This window comes from Scyliorhinus torazame, chromosome 9 (assembly GCF_047496885.1).
Source record: "Scyliorhinus torazame isolate Kashiwa2021f chromosome 9, sScyTor2.1, whole genome shotgun sequence".
NCBI classification, from domain to species: Eukaryota; Metazoa; Chordata; class Chondrichthyes; order Carcharhiniformes; family Scyliorhinidae; genus Scyliorhinus; species Scyliorhinus torazame.
Window position 1 is genome coordinate 134,249,785 of NC_092715.1, and position 21,229 is coordinate 134,271,013.

The 21,229-nt window shown below is 49.3% G+C and overlaps 1 protein-coding gene across 1 annotated transcript in view; it reads left to right on the plus strand.

The window, feature by feature from the left end:
• Positions 1-21,229, plus strand: part of LOC140429483 (uncharacterized) — a 313,043-nt gene that overhangs the window by 151,044 nt on the left and 140,770 nt on the right. Inside the window, exon 6 of the mRNA XM_072516535.1 lies at positions 20,170-20,329. Within this exon, the coding sequence (XP_072372636.1) occupies positions 20,170-20,329 (160 nt within the window). The remainder of the gene's footprint in view (positions 1-20,169; positions 20,330-21,229) is intronic.

A 21,229-nucleotide genomic window follows, 5' to 3' on the forward strand; every position in this document is an offset into this window, starting at 1 on the left:
GGACCCGAACAGGCGCCGTAGTGTGGCGACTGGGGGATTTTTACAGTAACTTAATTGCAGTGTTAATGTAAGCCTACTTGTGACACTAATAAAGATCATTATTATTATAAAAACTTCAGTTCATGATAGTTAAACACACCTATCCACCTTTAAAGAACATTTAAGTCTACTCTATCAATTTGTGAATCGCACGTTGTGGGTTAAGGCCCTTGGAACAGCCAAAATGAATTCAGCACTAATTTCAAGTGGCCTTGTTGAGTTCAGGTTTCCTCATGTATGAATTATGTTCTGCTTCTTCCCCTTCCACTTACCAGAATACATTGGATCTGTCAGAAATGGGGACAGGCCTTCTGCATCCATGTCTCACTCGCAGATTTTATTGGTTGTGACTCCACAAACATCTGGATTCTCCGTCCCGCCATGCCAGATTTCTGGATCAGCACGCCGGCGGGATGCTCCGTTCCGCCAGCTGGTCAATGGGGTTTCCCATTGTGGGGCAGCCCCACGCCGTCGGCTGCCGGCAAAATGGAGCATCCCGCCGGCGGAGAAACCAGCCCTTGATTTTCGAAGCTAAGATCCTTTCTCAAACTGTTTTTAACCCTATCCTTTGTTATCAGATCTACTCCTCCTTTTTCATTTGCCTATCTCTTCTCAAAGTCAGGTATCTTACAATACTTAATTCCCAACCTTGTTCATTATGAAAACATGTTGCTGAAATGGCTATTGGATCAAATCTATTTATTTATCTCTGTGAATTTGTTGTGAATGCTTTATACAAAAACATAGTGCTGGAACTTCCTTTCCGTTCACACTGGCAGGATCTTCCAGTCCCGCCAATGGTGCACCTCCATCGCGGGTTTCCTGGCAGCAAGGGATGCATTCAACCGGAAACCCTGTTGACAACGACGGGACCAGAATATCCCACTGCCGACCAATGGCAGGCCGCCTCTCGCCGCCATGAAAAATGCAGTGGGTTGAGCGGTAAAACCCACCCACTGCCGTTTAATTTGAACTTGCTTTGTTTTTCCGTATGTCAGCGTAGTCTCTAATTCCCCATTATCATTCTGTCCTTGCTGACCGACTGTTTACTTTTACAAAAAACGTTACTCTGCACCACGTTGTTGACAATTCTCTAACCTCTTTTGAACCTACATTGTGAATCCCTCCACCACCCCATCCTCTCATTACTTTAAATCTCTATTTACTGACCTGTTTATTCAGTTCACCAGGACATTGGTCCCAGTCAGTTTCAGTGGAGCCCATCACAAAGCAACAGCTACTTTCTTTCCCCAGTCCTGGGGCCAGTGCCCCATGAATTGAAACCTTTGCCTCCCACATCACTCTTTCAGTCATGCATTTAACCTTTTAATCTGTCTGTCCCTATGCCAGGAGCTCTGGGAGTTAAACTACCAAGGTTAAATGTTTGTTGCAGTTAATACATTTCAAAAAGTGTAAGAGTCATTTTTGCATATCATTAAGCTTCTTTAATAATTGGGGAATTAATGAAAATAAAGGAAATATAGGGTCATGTTGAGAATTTGGCAATAATTTACTTAATGGTATTCTTCCACAACCAATAATCTGCAGGTTTAGGGAGTGGCATTTCTTACAGTTATCATAGACCAAAACATTTACAGGAGCCTCAATGCATCTGCAGTGAAATAATTAGGGTATTTGAAGACATTTCAGAGGTTCTGCTTCTTTAATAATTGTTCAGAAATGGGAGAATAGATTCTGGAAACCAGGCTAAAATAAATAGCAATTAAAAAAACAAGTGGTGGAGTTAATAATATTAATGCGATGGAAACATATCACTTACAAGTAATTGATCTCATGTACTTTCATTGCATTTTTAAATTGTGACGAAGCAAGCAAAGCAACTATTTAAGTAATTGCTTATCTGTACAAATACAAATGCACTTGTAATATGTTATAACTGATGCTTTTGCATTTGACATCTATTGTAATGGGAACGATAAGCATTAAATGCTTAATTTAGGTGGTCCCCTGTTGTATCCTCAAGTGGAATAAATTGTGCAGACTGTGCTACTGCTGAGCCAAGCTGACATTAAGATGGTTATCTATGTTAATTATTTGCTGTTGACACAAAAACTGTCCAGAAATACAATTTAGTATTTAAGTCTCCAAAAATAATTGAAATGCAGAGGCGGGATTCTCCGATCCCCCCCAGCCTGGTTGGAGAATCGCCAGGGGCTGGCGTGAATCCCGCCCCCGCCGGTTGCCGAATTCTCCGGCACCAGATATTCGGCGGGGGTGGGAATCGCGCCGCGCCGGTTGGCGGCCCCCCCCCCGGCGATTCTCCGGACCGCGATGGGCCGAAGTCCCGCTGCTGGAATGCCTGTCCCACCGGCGAGAATCAAACCACCTCTCTTACCGGCGGGACAAGGGGGCGCGGGCGGGCTCCGGGGTCCTGGGGGGGGGCGTGGGGAGATTTGGCCCCGGGGGGTGCCCCCACGGTGGCCTGGCCCGCGATCGGGGCCCACCAATCCGCGGGCGGGCCTGTGCCATGGGGGCACTCTTTTCCTTCCGCCTTCGCCACGGTCTCCACTATGGCGGAGGTGGAAGAGACCCCCTCCACTGCGCATGCGCGGGGATGCCGTGAGCGGCCACTGACGCTCCCGCGCATGCGCCGCACGGCAAAGTCATTTTCGCGCCAGCTGGCGGGACACCAAAGGCCTTTCCCGCCAGCTGCCGGGGCGGAAATCAGTCCGGCACAGGCCTAGCCCCTCAAGGTGAGGGCTTGGCCCCTCAAGATACGGAGAATTCCGCACCTTTGGGGCAGCGCGATGCCGGACTGATTCGCGCCGTTTTTGGCGCCGGTCGGCGGACATCGCGCCGATTGCGGAGAATCCCGCCCCTGATCTTATTAACAACAACAAATGAACGATTTGAAGAAAGCAATTCGGTCACTGAATTAGGTGACATTTATGAAAATATTTACCTTTTATAGTGTCCTTTTCACTCACTCCAAAGTATCAATTATTATTATACACTTCTAACTGCAGTAGTTTCTTCTACTCAAAGAATGTGGAAACACCCAGATCTCCCAGTCATTCTGACAAATGCAGTCGAGACAATGCAGAGCCCAGTGTTGGGAACCAGGATATCACCACAAGAATGAATCTCCTATGATTTTCCTTTCCCATTGTAGGAAGACAACTGCATGGATCATTGGCTCTGCATCCCTTTTTACTGTCACGGTGCAACCTGTCGGTACACCACTGCGTTATAGTACTATGCTGTTTATCAAATAGTCATTGCTGACAGTAATATTGTTTTTTTAATTTGATGGGATTGCCTTTGCGAATTATACTTCTGCATTTTATCTTTGATATCTAGCTGTAGAGATGCGCCAATACAAATTAAACTTAATTAAAATGATACTCTTTTGAGGTTGCTTGTGGTTATACAGTTTTTCGTACCAGATGTGAACCCTTAATTTGGCACAAATTACTTCTTGCAGTTAGTAATTGCATAACATATTTCTTTCCAATATGGGGCTAAATGTAATGATCATTCTGAAGTACAGTCTCTCATTATTGCTGTTAATACCTCTCCTGAATTTTTGTTTAAACAAGCATCATGTTTAATATACATGGCTCCTTGTTTATTGAATGATATATAAACCTTGACATTTTACATTATTCAATATTATGTGAATGAATTAGTTATAAAATGATCTGTACTATGTTTCTGGAAGATCCTGGCTACATTTTGGTGAGGGGGAGCCGAGTTATGTCAAGAAAATCCTTGTTTGATTGAGGTGGTCGGAGGCAGCCAGGATGAGGCCCAGCTTGCATTGGTAGTGAGCGGGCCTATGCTTCGGCGATACATTGAGATGATAGGCTACCATTGTGAGTGAAGTTGTGGACGATGGCCTTGGCTTCCTGGCACAGATTATTGGTGCAAAATATCCTAAAGAGAATAGATGAAGTGGAAAAGAGAATCTTGGCAGTCAATAGGGCAGTCTCCTCAGTGGGAGCTCGCCTTCAGTCCTTGGAAATCCTGCTGCATGGTATGTTGAACATCCTAGTTGATTCAGGGAGATGGGGCTGGAGAAGAAGTATCCATGTGTCTGGTCTCCCAAGGGGAGTTGGGGATAAATTCTCCGCTGTATTTGCCATGCTTTCACAATCTCGATTTGAGGGCTGGGCATTTCGAGTTCAATGGAGCATATTGTATCCGGTCTTCGAGGCTTGGGGCAATCGAGGATGCCGACTACTGGTCTTATGTTGTCTTGTCCTCGATGATTGTCCTCAAAATTGGATAGAATGGGGATGTTTTTCTTTGGAGCAGAGGAGATGAGGGGGGGGGGGGTCATGATTGAGATGTGTAAAATTATGGGGGACATAGATAGAGTAGACAGGAAGGAACATTTCCCCTTGGTGGAGGGATCAATGTCCAAGGGTAGGAGGTTTAGAGAGGATGTGAAGAAAAACTTTTTTATCCAGAGGTTGGTGGGAGTCTGGAATTCACTGCCTGATAGGGTGGTCGAGGAAGAGACACTTATAACCCGACAAGGCTTAAACAACATAACAGGGTACAAAGCAAAGCCAAGTAAAATCTCCGGCAGCAATGCACCCCTCCCCATGAACTCAATGCATTCTATGCTAGTTTCAAGGAGGAAACCAAAAAAACCAAGGACTGCCCCAGCAGCCTCGGACAAACCCACGCCGACCGTCACAGCTTCCGAAGTCAGATGGGCCTTCTTGAATGTGAACCCTCAGAAAGCAACAGTTCCTGACGGTCCCTGGTCTTACACTCAGATCCTGTATGGACCAACTGGCGGGTGTGTTCATGAACATCTTTAACCTCTCCCTACTCCATTCCAAAGTTCCCACCTGATTCAAGAAGACCACCATCATACCAGTACCAAAGCAGAATCAGGCAACATGCCTCAACAACTACCGCCTGGTGGCCTTGACATCTATCATTACGAAGTTGGTCATGAGACACATAAACTCCATACTCCCAGAATTCACTGCACTTTGCATACCACCACAAGCAGTCCCTGGCCCTACACTCATTCCTGGAGCATCTCAACAACAAGGACTCCTATGTCAGACATAAACATTGACTACTGCTCCGCCTTCAACACCATAATCCCAGCCAAGCTCATGTCCAAACTCCAAAACTAGGACTTAGCTCCTCTCTCTGCAACTGCTCCTTGACTTCCTGACCTATAAACCATAACCAGTAAGGATAAACAACAGCATCTCCTCCACCATAATCCTCAATACCGGGGCCCCGCAAGGCTGCGTACTTGGCTGTACTCCCTATACACACGTGACTGCGTGGCAAAATTTGGCTCCAAATACATCTACGAGTTTGTTGATGACAAGACCGTAGTGGGTCGGATCTCGTACAGGAGGGAGATAGAGAACCTAGTGGCACAGTGTAACAACAACAATCTCTTCCTTAATGTCTCAACTAAGGAGCTGGTCATTGACTTCAGGAAGTGAAGTATTGTACATACCCCTGTCTGCATCAATGGTGCTGAGGTGGAGATGGTTGACAATTTCAAATTCCTAGGTGTGCATATGACCAACAATCTGTCTTGGTACACCCACGTTGACACTATGACAAAGAAAGCACAACAGCGCCTATACTTCCTCAGAAAACTAAGGAAATTTGGCATGTCCACATTGACTCTTATCAATTTTTACAGGTGCACCATAGAAAGCATCCCATCTGGCTGCATCACAGCCTGGTATGGCAACTGCTCTGCTCAAGACCGCAGGAAACTACAGAGAGTCGTGAACACAGCCAGTCAGTCACCCAAACCCGCCTCCTATCCATTGACTGTGTCTACACCTCCCGCTGCCTTGGGAAAGTGGACAGCATAATCAAATATGCCTCCCACCCGGGTTATTCTCTCTTCCAACCTCTTCCATTGGGCAGGAGATACAAAAGTCTGGGAACACGCATGAACAGATTCAAAAACAGCTTTTTCCCCGCTGTTATCAGACTCCTAAACGATCCTCTTATGAACTTAACTGATCTCTCCACGCATCATCTCTACTAAGTAGTACTATACTCTTTCTGATGTCTGTGTCCATGTATTACATTGTGTATCTATCATATGTCCTATGTTTTTTCATGAATGAAATGATCTGTCTGGAGTGTACACAGAATACTTTTCACTGTACCTTGGTACATTTGACAAACCCAAATTCAAATCCACTTAAAAAGTATTTAAATGTCTATTTGCAATGCCAAGGTATACAAGGCCAGGTGCTGAAAAATGGGATTAGAATACTTAGGTGGTTGTTTTTGACCACTGCAGAAGCAATGGGCTGAAGGGCCTTTTCTGAGCTGTAGACCGCTACGAGTCTATGTTTCTAAGGGTTGGAGGCGGCCGAAGGTGACAGGCCTTCGCCACCCACCTAGGTTTCTCATTACTGTGACTTGGGAGGACAACATAGCGGAGGTGCAGGGGTTTTGGTGAAATTCTGGATGGATCCTGGATGCCCCTCGATGACCTTGGCCTTTCCGAGCTCCATGGATGGTTCTATTAGCCTGCAGTTCATCACTAATCCTGAATTTTGTTCCCTTGTGATTATGCCTCTGATTTTGTGTTATTGCCTTTTATCCTGACAAGAATATATGAAAAATGAGCACAGAGGCGTATGTCGCCTGTTATCCTGTCATATTGTGAAAATCATGCTGAGTTGGTTGTATGACATGTGAGTTGTGCATATTTGCCAACTTTGTATGTGTTGTAATCCTTGCTTTTACACTGAGGGAGTACATTTTTTAGGTACCGTTCACTTTATTTGTAGGTTCCATGAGTAGCATCACAGCAGGGTGGCGGTGCGATGGTTTGATATAGGGATGGTTGGTACAGCTGTATAAGTCCTCATTGTGGGTGAGGAAAACCTTTGTTAGAACTATTAGTGTTGTGTTTTTCTTTTATACTTTATTATTTTCGGATTATGGAATCCATGCTTGTCTCCTAGGAAAATACAGACAGACTATGTATCCTGGAGAAAACTGGGTTCCTTTATTTTTCTGTGGATAGCGCTTCTGGTGTTGTTGGAATAGGGCTAAATATGTACTGGTGCACACCTGGGCATGGTCGGTTAATCCTTGGATATCTAGCCTTTCTTGGGTTTGTCTTCTTTATTTACTTGGCAGCACGGAGAGTGATTGTTGTCACTTGATTGAGTAGGTTAGGGCAGTAGTAACTGTATTTACCTGGGTCAGGTGGAGCGTATGTTGGATGGTGGAGTAGGTCTCCCTCCCTCGAGATGCCCCTTTAGGGAGCACCTGGACTGCAGTTGAGATGCACCCTGGCAAGGTAGCATCCTGTTGGCTTCAGTGCGTACTTCTGTTCAGCATTGTTCAAGTCTTTCTCCGTTTGGAGGTTAGGCTGGATGGCGGAATAAGGTGCCCTCTTCCACGTTGTCTTATATAGGGACTTCCAGACTTTCATCTTTCATATGAGGGGAGATGCCGACTACAATTACGATGTTTGACAATCTAAACCATTTGAATTAATATTTGTTCATCTTCTCTGTATAAATATGTGGAATAATGATCACTCTCTATTGTACCGATTTTGGGGCTTTGTTGCATCTTGTGGTTATATGGAAAATATCCCCTTGGAATTAAAGTTTTATACCCGCTTTTGGATATATTTGGCAGGATGTGTCTCGGCGGCTGCAATACCGAGAATCACCCCGCTATTTGAAGGAAGTTTGCCTTTTCTTTTGGCCTCGGGGAGTTTCTTCCGTCGAGATTGCATATTGGGGTGCCATTTTGAACAACAGCTCTGATCTTTCCCCCTCCTACTCCTTTTCAGGTCCCCCCCCTCTCCTGCCCTGCTTTATTGACACACCCCTACTTCACCACCCCAACTTTCTCCAGACCCCTGTGAACACCCCCTCACCCCCACTTCAATTGGCAAGATCCCCCCTTGGGCCTGAACCCTGGCAATGCCAACCTGACACCTGGGCACTGCCAGCCTGGAATTCATGAGATGCTGTAGGCAACCAGCAGCAGAACCGAATTTTACTACAATCTGTATTATCGTGGCCCTGAATATCTTGCATTCTAACATTACCATCAAGTCAGAGGACCAATGGTGGTTCAATAAGGTGTTTAGAAGAGCACCCCAGGAGCAGCACCAGGCATACCTAAAAGTGAGATACCAACCTGAAACTTCAACATAGCACAATGCGCGTGCTGAAGAGTGGAAGCGGAATGTTTTAGACAGAGCTACAAGATGCCACAATGAACAGACCAGACAAAAGTTCCAGTGTTGTTATATTCAGTCAGGAATGGTGGTGGGGGCGGCACGGTAGCGCAGTGGGTTAGCCCTGTTGCCTCACGGCGCCGAGGTTCCAGGTTCGATCCCGGCTCTGGGTCACTGTCCATGTGGTGTTTGCACATTCTCCCCGTGTTTGCGTGGCTTTCACCCCCACAACCCCAAAGATGTTCAGGGTAGGTGGATTGGCTATGCTAAAAAAAATTGCCCCTTAATTGGAAAAAATTGATTGAGTACTCTAAATTTATTTTAAAAAGGAATGGTGGTGGACTGTTAAACAAATAATGGGAGGAAGGGGACCAATCTAAAGCATTTACAACCACCTTCAGGCAAAAGTATCAGGTAAATAATCCAACTTGCCCACCTCTGAGGACCCACCATCACAAAAGTCAGTTTTCAAACAACTCTACTCTCCATGGGATATCATGAAGTGGCTGAGCACACTGTATACTGAAAAGGCTAAAGACTCCAAGAATATCCTGGCTGCAGTGCTGCAGGCTTATGTTCTTGTACTATGGCTGCACCTCTTGTGAAGCCATTTTAGTACAGCTAAGACACTAACAAAGAGAAATATTGCCCAAGTATGTCCCCAAAAAGCAGGGAAAATCCAACCTGGTCAATTACTGTCCCATCAGCCATCTCTCAACCATCAGAGGAGTGATGGAAGGTGTTGCCAACAATGTTTTAAAGCAGCACTTACACCTGAATAACCTGTTCTCCAATGCTTAGTTCGGGTTTCGGCAGGACCACTTGGCTCCAGACTTCATTACAATCTTGATTGAAATGTGGACAAAAAAGTTGAATTCCAGAGGTGAAGTGAGAGTAATTGCCTGAACAGCAAGAAGCTGCAGTAACAGTAAGGCCAATGGGAATCTGAGGGGAAACTCTCCACAAAGAAAGATGGTTATGGTTGTTGGAGGATAATCATTTCAGCCCAAGGAAATTGCTGAGGGAGTTCCTCAGGGTAGTGTCATTGGCCCAACCATTTACAGCTGCTTCATCAATGACTTTCCCTCCCTCATAAAGTCAGAAGTGGGGATGTTTGCTGATGATTAGGCAATGTTCAGTGCCACTTGTAACTCCTCAGATAATGAAGCAGTCTGTGCCTAAATGCAGCAAGAACTGGACAACATTCAGACTTGGGCTGATAAGTGGCAAGTAATATATGCACCACACAGGTGGCAAGCATTGGCTAACTCCAACAAGAGAGAATCTAACCATCTTCCCTTGGTATTCAATATTACTACTATCATTATTGTGGAGGGTTGCCATTGACCCGAAACTGAACTGGTCTAGCCATATAAATACTGTGGCTACAAGGGCAGGTCAGTGGCTAAGAATTCTGCAGCGAGTAACTCACCTCCTGACCCCCCAAAACCTATCAATCAGCTACATGGCACAAATATGATGATATACTCTACATTTGCCTGGATTAGTAAAGTTCCAACAATACATGAAAAGCTCAACACCATCCACGACAAAGCAACACGCTTGATCTGCACATCATCCACCACCTTAAACATTCACTCCTTCCACCGCTAATGCACAGTGGCAGCAAAACAAGGTGTGCTGCAGCAACTCTCCAAAACTCCTTGGAAACCCACTCCCTCTAAAACTAAGAAGAACAAGGGTATCAGATGCATGGGATCGCAATCACCTGTAAGCCCCCCTCCAAACCACACATCATCGTGACTTGGATCTATATCGCCATTCCTTCACTGTGCTAGGGTCAAAATCCTGGAACTCCCACCCTAACAGCACAGTGGGTGTACATGCAACACATGGACTCCATCAGTTCAAGAGAGCAGTTCACCACGACCTTCTCAAGGACAGTTAGGTATGGACAATAAATGCTGACTTTTCCAGGAACAGTCACGTCCCAAGAACACATTTTTAAAAATTAGCTTCATCCAGTCACCCACCTTCAACATACTGGGGGTCACCATTGGTCAGGAACTTAACTGAACCAGCCATATAAATATTGAACCCATAAAAGCAGGTCGGAAGCTGAGTATCCTGAATCAATTTCTAATTCCCCAAAGGTTTCCCATCATCTACAAGGTATAAGTCCAGAGTGTGATGGAATACTCTCCACTTTTCTGGATGAGTGATGCTCCAAAAATCTTCTAGAAGCTTAACCCCATCCAGGATAAAGCAGTCTGTCTGATTTGCTGAAATATTCTATCACAAACACATTGTGACTGCAGTATTGATACACGATCAATCACTACTGAAACGAGATTGTAGTCCAATTGAAGGCTTTAATGAACAAGTAGTTACCCCGGCAGCTCCGGTACAGAATGACTGCTGTGGGTGAAACACAGACTCTTATGCTCCGCCTGCTGGGCGGAACCAGCAGGCAGGTTCCACCACTAATACTACAGTATAAGGTACATCCCACCTAGGTACCGCGATACCCCTAATATAGCCTACCACATTCACCCCCTGTTTAAAAAAGAGTCCGGTGGGGGGGGTGGCCTTGCGTTTACAGTGGTAGAGGTTATAGCGGTACCTTTCAGTGCCTTTACATGCAATACACATATTTACAGACAATTATTTGCAAGCTCATTTTACAATGAAACTATCAGCTGATCGGGGGCCCTGGTCGTCCTCTGTGATAATCGCAGTCCCGGCGGTGATGCTGCCGTCGGCTCGGGCATCCGTGGCTCTGGGAGCGTGTCGTCTTCAGCTTCATAGCATCCAGATGGGGCCAGTGGGAGGACAGATGCTCCTGGGAAGGGGGCTGCGGTGGTGTGTGCGGTGAAAAAAGTTGGTGGGGGGGGGAGTGAGGGTGGGGATCCAGCGGAGGCCAGATCTCGGAGGGAGACCATGTCTTGTCGGCCATCAGGGTGCGCCACATACGCGTACTGGGGATTAGCATGGAGGAGATGTACCCTCTCGTCCAGTGGGTCCAACTTGTGGGCCCGTACGTGTTTGCGAGGTAGGATGGGTCCGGGGGCTGCCAGCCATGTTGTGAGTGAGGTCCCTGAGGAGGACTTCCTAGGGAAGGCAAGGAGACGTTCATGAGGTGTTTCGTTGGTAGTAGTGCACAGTAGTGATCGGATGGAGTGAAGTGCATCGGGGAGGACCTCCTGCCATCGGGACACTGGGAGATTCTTGGACCGTAGGGCCAGTAGGACGGCCTTCCAGACCGTCCCATTCTCCCTCTCTACCTGCCCGTTTCCCCGGGGGTTGTAACTGGTCGTCCTGCTGGAGGCAATGCCCTTGCTGAGCAGGAATTGAAGCAGCTCGTCACTCATGAAGGAGGACCCCCTATCGCTATGGATGTAGGCGGGGAAGCCGAACAGGGTGAAGATGCTGTGGAGGGCTTTAATGACGGTGGCAGCCGTCATGTCAGGACGGGGGATGGCGAAAGGGAACCGGGAGTACTCATCAATCACGTTTAAGAAATACGTGTTGCAGTCGGTGGAGGGAAGGGGCTTTTTGAAATCCACGCTGAGGCGTTCAAAGGGGCGGGAAGCCTTCACCAGGTGCGCTTTCTCTGGCCTGTAGAAGTGCGTCTTGCACTCTGCGCAGATTTTGCAGTTTCTGGTTACGGCCCTGACCTCCTCGATGGAGTAGGGCGGGCAGATTGCGGGTTTTAACAAACTGGAAGAACCGGGTGACCCCCGGGTGGCAGAGGTTGTTGTGGAGGGTCTGGAGTCGGTCCACTTGTACACTGGCACAAGTGCCGCGGGACAGGGCATCAGGAGGCTCGTTGAGCTTCCCGGGACAATACAAGATCTCGTAATTATAGGTGGAGATTCATATCATTCTTAATTTTTCCCCGCTGTGCATTGTCAAACATGAAGTCTACCGACCGTTGGTCAGTGAGGAGAGTGAATCTCCTACCGGCCAGGTAATGCCTTCAATGCCGCACAGCTTCGACGATGGCTTGGGCCTCCTACTCGACGGAGGAATGGCGGATGTCTGAGGCATGGAGGGTGCGTGAACAGAAGGCCACGGGTCTGCCCGTCTGATTGAGGGTGGCAGCCAGAGCTACGTCTGATGCATCGCTCTCGACTGGAAGGGGAGGGACTCATCGATTGCGTGCATCGTTGCCCTGGCGATGTCTGCTTTGATGCGACTGAAAGCCTGGCGGGCCTCTGCCGATAGGGGAAAAACCGTGGACTTGTCCGCATAATTGGGGACGCACTGGGCTTAATAAGAAAAGAAGCCCAGGCAACGTCTCAGGGCCTTGGGGCAGTGGGGGAGGGGAATCTCCATGAGGGGGCGCATGCGTTCGGGATCTGGGCCTATGACTCCATCATGCACTACGTAGCCGCGGATGGCTAGGTGATCGGTGCTAAACACACATTTGTCCTTGTTATAGGTTAAGTTAAGGATTTTTACGGTATGGAGGAATTTGCAGAGGTTGGTGTTGTAGTCCTGCTGGCCGTGGCCGAGATGGTGACATTGTCGAGGTATGGGAACATGGCCCGCAGACCGTACCGGTCAACCATTCGGTCCATCTCCCGTTGGAAGACCGAGACCCCATTTGTGACACCAAAGGGAACCCTTAGAAAGTGGTAGAGCCGCCCATCTGCTTCGAATGCAGTGTACTTGCGGTCGTTCAGACGAATGGGGAGCTGGTGGTAGGCTGATTTAAGGTCTACTGTGGAGAAACCTTATATTGCGCTATCTGGTTGACCATTTCAGATATGCGGGGGAGAGGGTACGCGTCGAGCTGCGTATATCTGTTGATGGTCCGACTGTAGTCTATGACCATCCTATGTTTCTCCTCGGTCTTTACAACCACCACTAGAGCTCTCCAGGGGCTGTTGCTGGCCTCGATAATGCCTTCCTATAGTAACCGTTGGACTTCTGACCTCATGACGGTCTGGTCCTGGGCACTGTACCCCTAGGGGCTGTTTAGCACAGGGCTAAATCGCTGGCTTTGAAAGCAGACCAAGGCAAGCCAGCAGCACGGTTCGATTCCCGTAACAGCCTCCCCGAACAGATGCCGGAATGTGGCGACTAGGGGCTTTTCACAGTAACTTCATTTGAAGCCTACTTGTGACAATAAGCGATTTTCATTTCATTTCATTTCATTTTCACCTGCTCCTGGTGGCGGCGGGTTTGCAATCGGGGGTAAGGTTTGCAAACAGGGAAAGCAGGTCGACTTTGAGGGTCGCGAGGCCGCAGACAGTGAGGGGGGGTATGGGGCCGCCGAATTTGAACGTTAAACTTTGCAGATTACACTGGAAGTCCAGTCCCAGGAGTGTGGCAGCGCAGAGATGGGGGAGGACGTAGAATCGGAAGTTATTGAACTCCACGCCCTGGACCGTGAGGTTGGCTATGCAGTACACCCGGATCTCCACAGAGTGGGACTCAGAGGCCAGAGAGATCTTTTGTTTAATCGGGTGTACAGCGAGGGAGCAGTGTCATACCGTATTGCGATGGATGAAGCTCTCCGTGCTCCCAGAGACGATCAAGCAGGATGTCTTGTGCCCGTTGATGAGTACCGACGTCGTAGCGGTTGAAAGCGTTCGGGGCCGAGACTGGTCCAGTGTCACTGAGGCAAGTTATGGCAGAAGCTGAGAGATCTCGTCGGGTGATACACGGCCACCTGAGTCGGGGTCCTGAGACGTCATCCAAAATGGCTGCCCCCATGAATCGCACATGGCCGGCTGGGAGATCTCATCAGGCGATACATGGCCAGCCGAGTCGGGATCCTGAGACGTCATCCAAGATGGTTGCCCCCATGAATCGCACATGGCCTGTGAGGAGAGGAATGGCAGCAGGCCCGGTTCGCCTGTGGAGCCAGCGGCGGCCGACTGGGCCTGGCATACTGCCACGAGGTGCCCCTTCTTCCCGCAGCCCTTGCAGATTGCGGATCGGGCCAGGCAGCATTGCCGGGGTGTTTGTTTTGCCCGCAAAAATAGCATTGCCCCCCCCCCCCCCCCCAACCCGGGGTTTCCTGGCTGCCGCACTGCACAAGCTTGTAGGGAATTTAGAGGTGCTTTTGAATCGGCCGCGGGTGGGGTCCACCCTGCCCATGCGGACGTGCGGTCGGGAACGTAGGCATGGGCGTTGCGTGAGACTACATCTAGGGAGTGCGCAAGTTTCCGTGCCTCTTTAAGCCCTAGCGTGTCGTTTTCCAGCAGTCGCTGGCGGATTTTAGAGGACAGCATGCCCGCAACAAAAGCATCCCGTATTAAGAGTTTGGTGTGTGATGCGACCATCAATTCACTCAAGGACTCGTGTCGGAGTAAAACAGTGGTTTTAATTAACTATCAACTTCACCTGCTTGCGACTGGTACATACTGAGGACAGTCCCACAGGCCAGCTACTCTTATACTCCTTAAAAGGGGCGGAGCCATGGGCGGATCCTGTACATGCTCCAACATCCTCCAACATCTCCCCCTGTGGCTGAAGCCGTACAATGGCCCACAGATAAAAGCCACAGGGTTAATAACAGAACATAACTGGTGAATTAACTGTATTTACAAACATAGAACATAACTGGTGAATTAACTGTATTTACATTCACCGCCTGTAAAAAAAATAAAGTCGGGCGGGGGTGATGGGTCACAAGTTCAGCCAGTCCGGTGCGACCGCCGAAGCACTGGTGTTGCAGCCGCTTCAGGTGGCTGGGGAAGTGGGTCCGTTGCAGCCCCAGGGGTGGACTCCGGGAGCGGCTCTTCCTGAGCTTCATTCCTGCGGACTGGTGTGTCGGGTGGAAGGGAGCGCGGGAGCCAAATGGGCACGGGGGCGCTGGGGCATGGGAGAAAGAGCGGGGTACAGCACGGGGGGGTACTGTGGACGTAGTGGTGGTGGAGCCTGCGGGCGCAAGGTCTCGGAGGGAGACGGTATCCTATCGACCATCGGGGTGCTCAACATATGCGTAGTGCGGGTTTGAGTGCAGGAGCTGGACCCTCTCTACCAGGGGATCGGTCTTATGGGTCCGAACGTGTTTCCGGAGGAGAACCGGACCCGGTGTCATCAGCCAGGGTGTGATCGAGGCCCCTGAGGTAGTCCCCCTCGGGAAAATAAACGAGCGGTCATGAGGAGTCTGGTTTGTGGCCGTGCAAAGGAGGGATCTAATAGCATGGGGCGCATCGGGGGGGACTTCCTGCCAGTGGGAAACCGGGAGATTCCTGGACCGTAGGGTCAATAGGACGGTCTTCCAGACCGTCGCGTTCTCCCTCTCCACCTGTCCGTTTCCCTGGGGGTTGCAACTGATAGACCTGTTCGAGGCGATGCCTTTACTGAGCAGGTACTGACGCAGTTCGTCGCTCATCAACGACGAGCCCCTGTCGCTGTGAATGTAGTTGGGGAAACCAAACAGGGTGACGACACTGTGCAGGGCTCTGATAACAGTGGGGGTGGTCATATCGGGGCACGGGATGGGAAACAGGAGAACTCACCAATAATATTGAGAAAGTAGGTATTGCGATTATTCGAGGGGAGGGGCCCTTTGAAATCAATACTGAGGCGTTCAAAGGGCCGGGACGCCTTCACCAGGTGGGCCTTATCTGGTCGATAGAAGTGCGGTTTACACTCCGCACAGATTTGGCAGTCCCTGGTTACAGCTTTGACGTCCTCGGTGGAGTAGGGCAGGTTGCGGGCCTTGATATAATGGGCGACCCCCGGGTGGCAGAGGTCATCGTGGATAGCCCGTAGTCGGTCCTCTTGCGCACTGGCGCATGTGCTGCGGGACAGGGCATCTGGGGATCCGTTGAGCTTCCCAGGACGATATACTATATCATAATTATAGGTGGAGAGTTCGATCCTCCACCTCAAGATCTTATCATTCTTGATTTTGCCCCGCTGCGTATTGTCGAACATAAAGGCTACTGATCGTTGGTCGGTGACGAGGGTAAACCTCCTACCAGCGATGTAGTGCCTCCAGTGCCACTCGGCTTCCACGATGGCTTGAGCCTCTTTTTCTTACGAGGAGTGTCGAAGTTCAGAGGCGGTGAGGGTACGTGAAAAAAACGCAACCAGTCTGCCTGCTTGATTGAGAGTGGCAGCGAGAGCGACCTCTGATGCGTCGCTCACCTGAAAGGGGACGGACTCGTCCACCGCGCACATCACGGCTGATGCAGCTGAAGGCCTGGCGGGCCTCGGCTGCCAGAGGGAAAAGGGTGGCCTTAAATAGTGGGCGGGCTTTGTCCGCATACTGGGGGCCCACTGGGCGTAGTTGGAAAAAAATCCAAGGCACCTCTTGAGGGCCTTGGGACAGTGAGGGAGAGGGAGTTGCAGGAGGGGGCGCAGACGGTCAGGATCAGGCCCTAGGACTCCGTTTTCCACGGCGTAGCTGAGGATGGCTAGCCTGGTGGTGCGGAAAACGCATTTCTCCTTATTATAGGTGAGATTAAATTTTTGGGTGGTTTGGAGAAATCGGTGGAGGTTGGCGCCGTGGTCCTGCTGATCATGGCCGCAGATGGCGACGTTGTCCAAGTACGAAAACGTGGTCCGCAGCCCGTACTGGTCCACCATTCGGTCCGTTGCTCGTTGGAACACCGAAACCCCGTTCGTGACGCCAAAAAGGCCCCGGAGGAAATGAAAAAGGCGGCCGTCTGCCTCAAACGCATGTAGTGGCGGTCCTTCGGACGGATTGGGAGCTGGTGGTATGCAGACTTCAGATCCACCATGGAGAACATGCGGTAGTGAGCGATCTGATTGACCATGTCTGCAATCCGGGGAAGGGGGCACGCATCAAGTTGCGTAAACCTGTTAATGGTCTGGCTGTAATCAACCACCATCCGGAGCTTCACCCCAGTCTTGATGACCACCACCTGAGCTCTCCAGGGGCTATCGCTGGCCTCTATGACTCCTTCCCGCAAGAGACGCAGGACCTCAGACCTAATAAATATTCGGTCCTGCATGCTATATCGCCTGCTGAGAGTGGCTACTGGCTTGCAATCAGCGGTGAGATTAGCGAAGAGGGAAGGAGGGTCGACTTTCAGAGTGGCTAGGCTGCACATAGTGAGTGGGGGCAGGGGTCCGCCAAAGCTAAGCGTCAGGCTCTTGAGATTACATTGAAAATCGAGCCCTAAAAGGAGGGAGCGCAGAGGTCTGGGAGCACGTGCAGCTGGTAATTAGTGTACTCAGCGCCCTGTATCGCTAAGGTTACCGTAGTGCACCCTCGGATTTGTACCGAGTGCGGCCCGGAGGCGAGGGAAATTGTTTGTTGCGCCGGGAATATCGGGGGCGAGCAGCGGCTTACCAGATCCGGGTGGATGAAACTCTCGGTGCTCCCGGAGTCGAACAGGCAAGGTGTCTCGTACCCGTTAACAGACGACCATCATTGAGCTCTTGAGGTGCTTGAGTCGCGAGGTCCAAGGTGACTGCGCTGAGTTGAGGGTAACCGGCGGCGTGGTCGGCTGTGCTGGGGCAGCCCCCGGTGACTGTCCGAGCAGGTTGTATGCGTCGATCGGCGTTGCAGATGGCGTTGCAGATGGCGGCCCCCGTTGATCAAGCGTGGTGGGCATCGAGGAAGATGGCGTCCAAGAAGGCGACCCCCATGGATCGCACGTGGCCGGCCGCGTGGGGAGGATGGCTAAAATGGCGGCCCCCGTGAGTCGCTCGTGCTGTGCGGAGTCGGAGTCGGCAGGCACGCTGCCACATTGCGAGGTCTGCGGGCCTGAGAGTCGGTAGTCCGGGTCTGAGAGTTCGTGTGCTTAGGCTTGGCGAGGCAGACCTTGGCAAAGTGCCCTTTTCGGCCGCAACTGGTGCAACCGGGCCGGGCCGTGCTGTCGAGGGTGTTGAGGCTGACCGCAAAAATAACAAGGCAACCCCGCATGATGAGCGGGTGGGCGCGCAGCACAGGCCTGGGGTAGTCTCTGGTTGGGAGCCCACGAGGTGGTCGAGTGTTCGACCGGAAATGCAGTGAGGCTCTGGAAAGCGACCTCCAGTGAAGTCGCCAGTTTCACCATCTCGTCCAGGTCCTGGGCCCCTTTATCGAGCAGTCGCTGCCGCACATAATTTGATCTGACTCCCGCAACGTAGACGTCTCGGATGGCGAGCTCCATGTGGTGAATGGCTGTAACGGCCTGATAGCTGCAGTTGCGCGCGAGGACTTTGAGGTCGCGCAGATAGTCGTCGAGTGACTCCCCGGGGCGCTGGCGTCGAGTAGTGAGAATATGTTGCGCATAGACCTCGTTCACAGGCCGCACGTAGATGCGCTCGAGGATTGCAGAGCGGCGGTATATGAGGTGACCTCTTCGAGTTGCACAGAAATGCGGTGACTTGCCCGTGCGTGGAGGAGACTCAATTTTTGTTCATCTGTGACAGATGGCGTCGACGACGCGGCAAGGTAGGCCTTGAAACACCGCAGCCAGTGTGAAAAAATTTCCTTCGCCTCCGCGGCCTGTGGACCGAGCTCCAGTCTGTCAGGTTTGAGGGCTGACTCCATAATCGTTTTTGGTCAGATACTTAATTAAATTGATGCGACCATCAATTCACTCAAGGACACATGTCGGAGTACAACAGTGGTTTTAATTAACTATCAACTTTGCCTGCCTGCGACTGGTACATACTGAGGACAGTCCCACAGGCTAGCTACTCTTATACTCCTTCAAAGGGGCGGAGCCATGGGCTGAGCCCGTACATGCTCCAACATCTTCCAACATCTCCCACTGTGGGTGAAGCCATACAATGGCCCACAGATAAAACCTACAGGGTTAATAACATAGAACATAACTGGTGAATTAACTGTGTTTACAAACATAGAACATAACTGGTGAATTGACTGTATTTACATTCACCACAGTGTGGTCATTGGCTGAGACTTGTGGACAGTTACAGTTTCTACCTAACACTAACAATGCGCGGTAGAAATCATCCAGTGATTCCCCTGGGATCTGCCATCTGGTAGCTAAAAGATGCCGAGCGTATATCTGATTCACAGTGCGGACGTAGTGCTCTTTTAACAAAGTCATTGCGTCCTCAAAACGTCCGCATCTTCGATCAGCGTGTAGATTTCTGGGCTCACCCTTGAGTGGAGGACTTGCATTCTCTGTTCCTCCATGGGGGTAGTCGGGGCCATCCTGATGTACCCGTTGAAACACGCCAGCCAATGTTTAAAAGTTGCAGCCGCATTTGCCTCGTGGGGGTTGATTTGTAGACACTCTGGCTTGATTACGGAGAGCAGCCATTCTTCAATTTTGTTCATTAAATTGATCCACAATCAATCACTACTGAAGTGAGATTGTAGTCCAATTGAAGTCTTTAATGAACAAGTAGTTACCCCGGCAGCTCCGGTACAGAATGACTGCTGTGGGTGAAACACAGACTCTTATGCTCCGCCTGCTGGGCTGAACCAGCAGGCAGGTTCCACCACTCATACTACAGTATAAGGTACATCCCACCTAGGTACCGCGATACCCCTAATATAGCCTACCACAAGTGTGTACCATCTACACAAACTACATTGCAGCAACTTGTCAAGTTTCCTTCAACAACACCTCCCAAATCTGCACATTCTGCCACCTAGGACAAGGGAAGCAGATGTATTGGAACACCATCACCTGCGAGATTCACTAAGTCACATACCATCCTGACTGAGAACAAGATCACCGTTCCTTCATTGTCACTGTTCTAAAATCCAGGAACTCGCTGCCGAACAGCACGAGGAGTATCTTTGCCATATGGATCGTAGTGGTTCAGGAAGGCAGCTCACCACCACAATCATGAAGCTAATAAATGCTAGCCTTGTCCGCATTGCCCATATCCTGTGAACACATTAGAAAGAAAAAATTAAAACGTGATTTCCCTTTCATTATATTTTTAGTTAATTCCCAGTCAAAAGGGTGGATATGCTTGAAGGACTAAATTCACTGAACAGTTGAAATAATTTTTAGATTCTAGAACTTTATATATCATTTATTTGGCCTGTATTCATAACTTTTATTTTATTTTCCAAATATTAGTCTTATGCTGGTGAAATTGATGACTATGCAAAGTTAGCTGCAAGCATTGAAGAACAAGCCAGACCAGCATGCTCTGATACACATTCAGCTTTTAATGAACAGGAAGACTTGAAGCAGGAATTATTTGTTAGAAGTTCCTCTTCACAGATGGCTGATGAAAGTAAGTACAATGCATCATCTCCTGCTCCCAATGGGAAGATCTCATATTTTATATCTTATTGCAGCAAAATTATTTCTGATTTGGTTAATTATATTTTTGAATGTTGATTGTGTGGGGGCAAGTTAACAAAGAAGATATGTTGCATGGTTAGTTTAACTGTTTTTTGCTCAGTTCTTTATTATCTGTATTTGCACCTGTTGCTTTGTTCCATGGGATCAGCCCACTGCCATCTTCTCCGGGCAATTAAGGATGGGCAGTGAATGCCATATTTACCAGTGGTGTCCACATTCTGGAAATTAATCGCCAAACAGCCAAGGAATATTGGGAAGCATTGTCTACACATATATTCATATTGAGCATGTGGATGAATATTATGTGCTGCCTGGGACAATATCAACAGTGAATAAAATGCATAATCCACTCTCTGTTTGCGCAATTGAAGTTCTAAACCAATATTTGTCATTTTATTTGCCTACATTTTATAATACTTCCTTAAGGTATAATCAAATGTGTTTTTCCCTCGCTTAAGATCATAGGTCATAGAATTTACAATGCAGAAGGAGGCCATTCGTCCCGTCAAATCTGCACCGGTCCTTGGAAAGAGCACCCTACTTAAGCCCACACCTCCACCCTATCCCCATAACCCAGTAATCCCACCTAACATTTTGGGCACTGAGGTGCAATTTAGCGTGGCCAATCCACCTAAGCTGCACATCTTTGGACTGTGGGAAGAAACCGGAGCACCCGGAGGAAACCCACGCAGACATGGGGAGAAAGTGCAAACTCCACACAGACAGTGACCCAAGGCTGGAATTGAACGTGGGACCTGGAGCTGTGAGACAGCTGTGCTAACCACTGTGCCACCATGTCGCCCACATTTCCAGCTGTTCATATCATGTA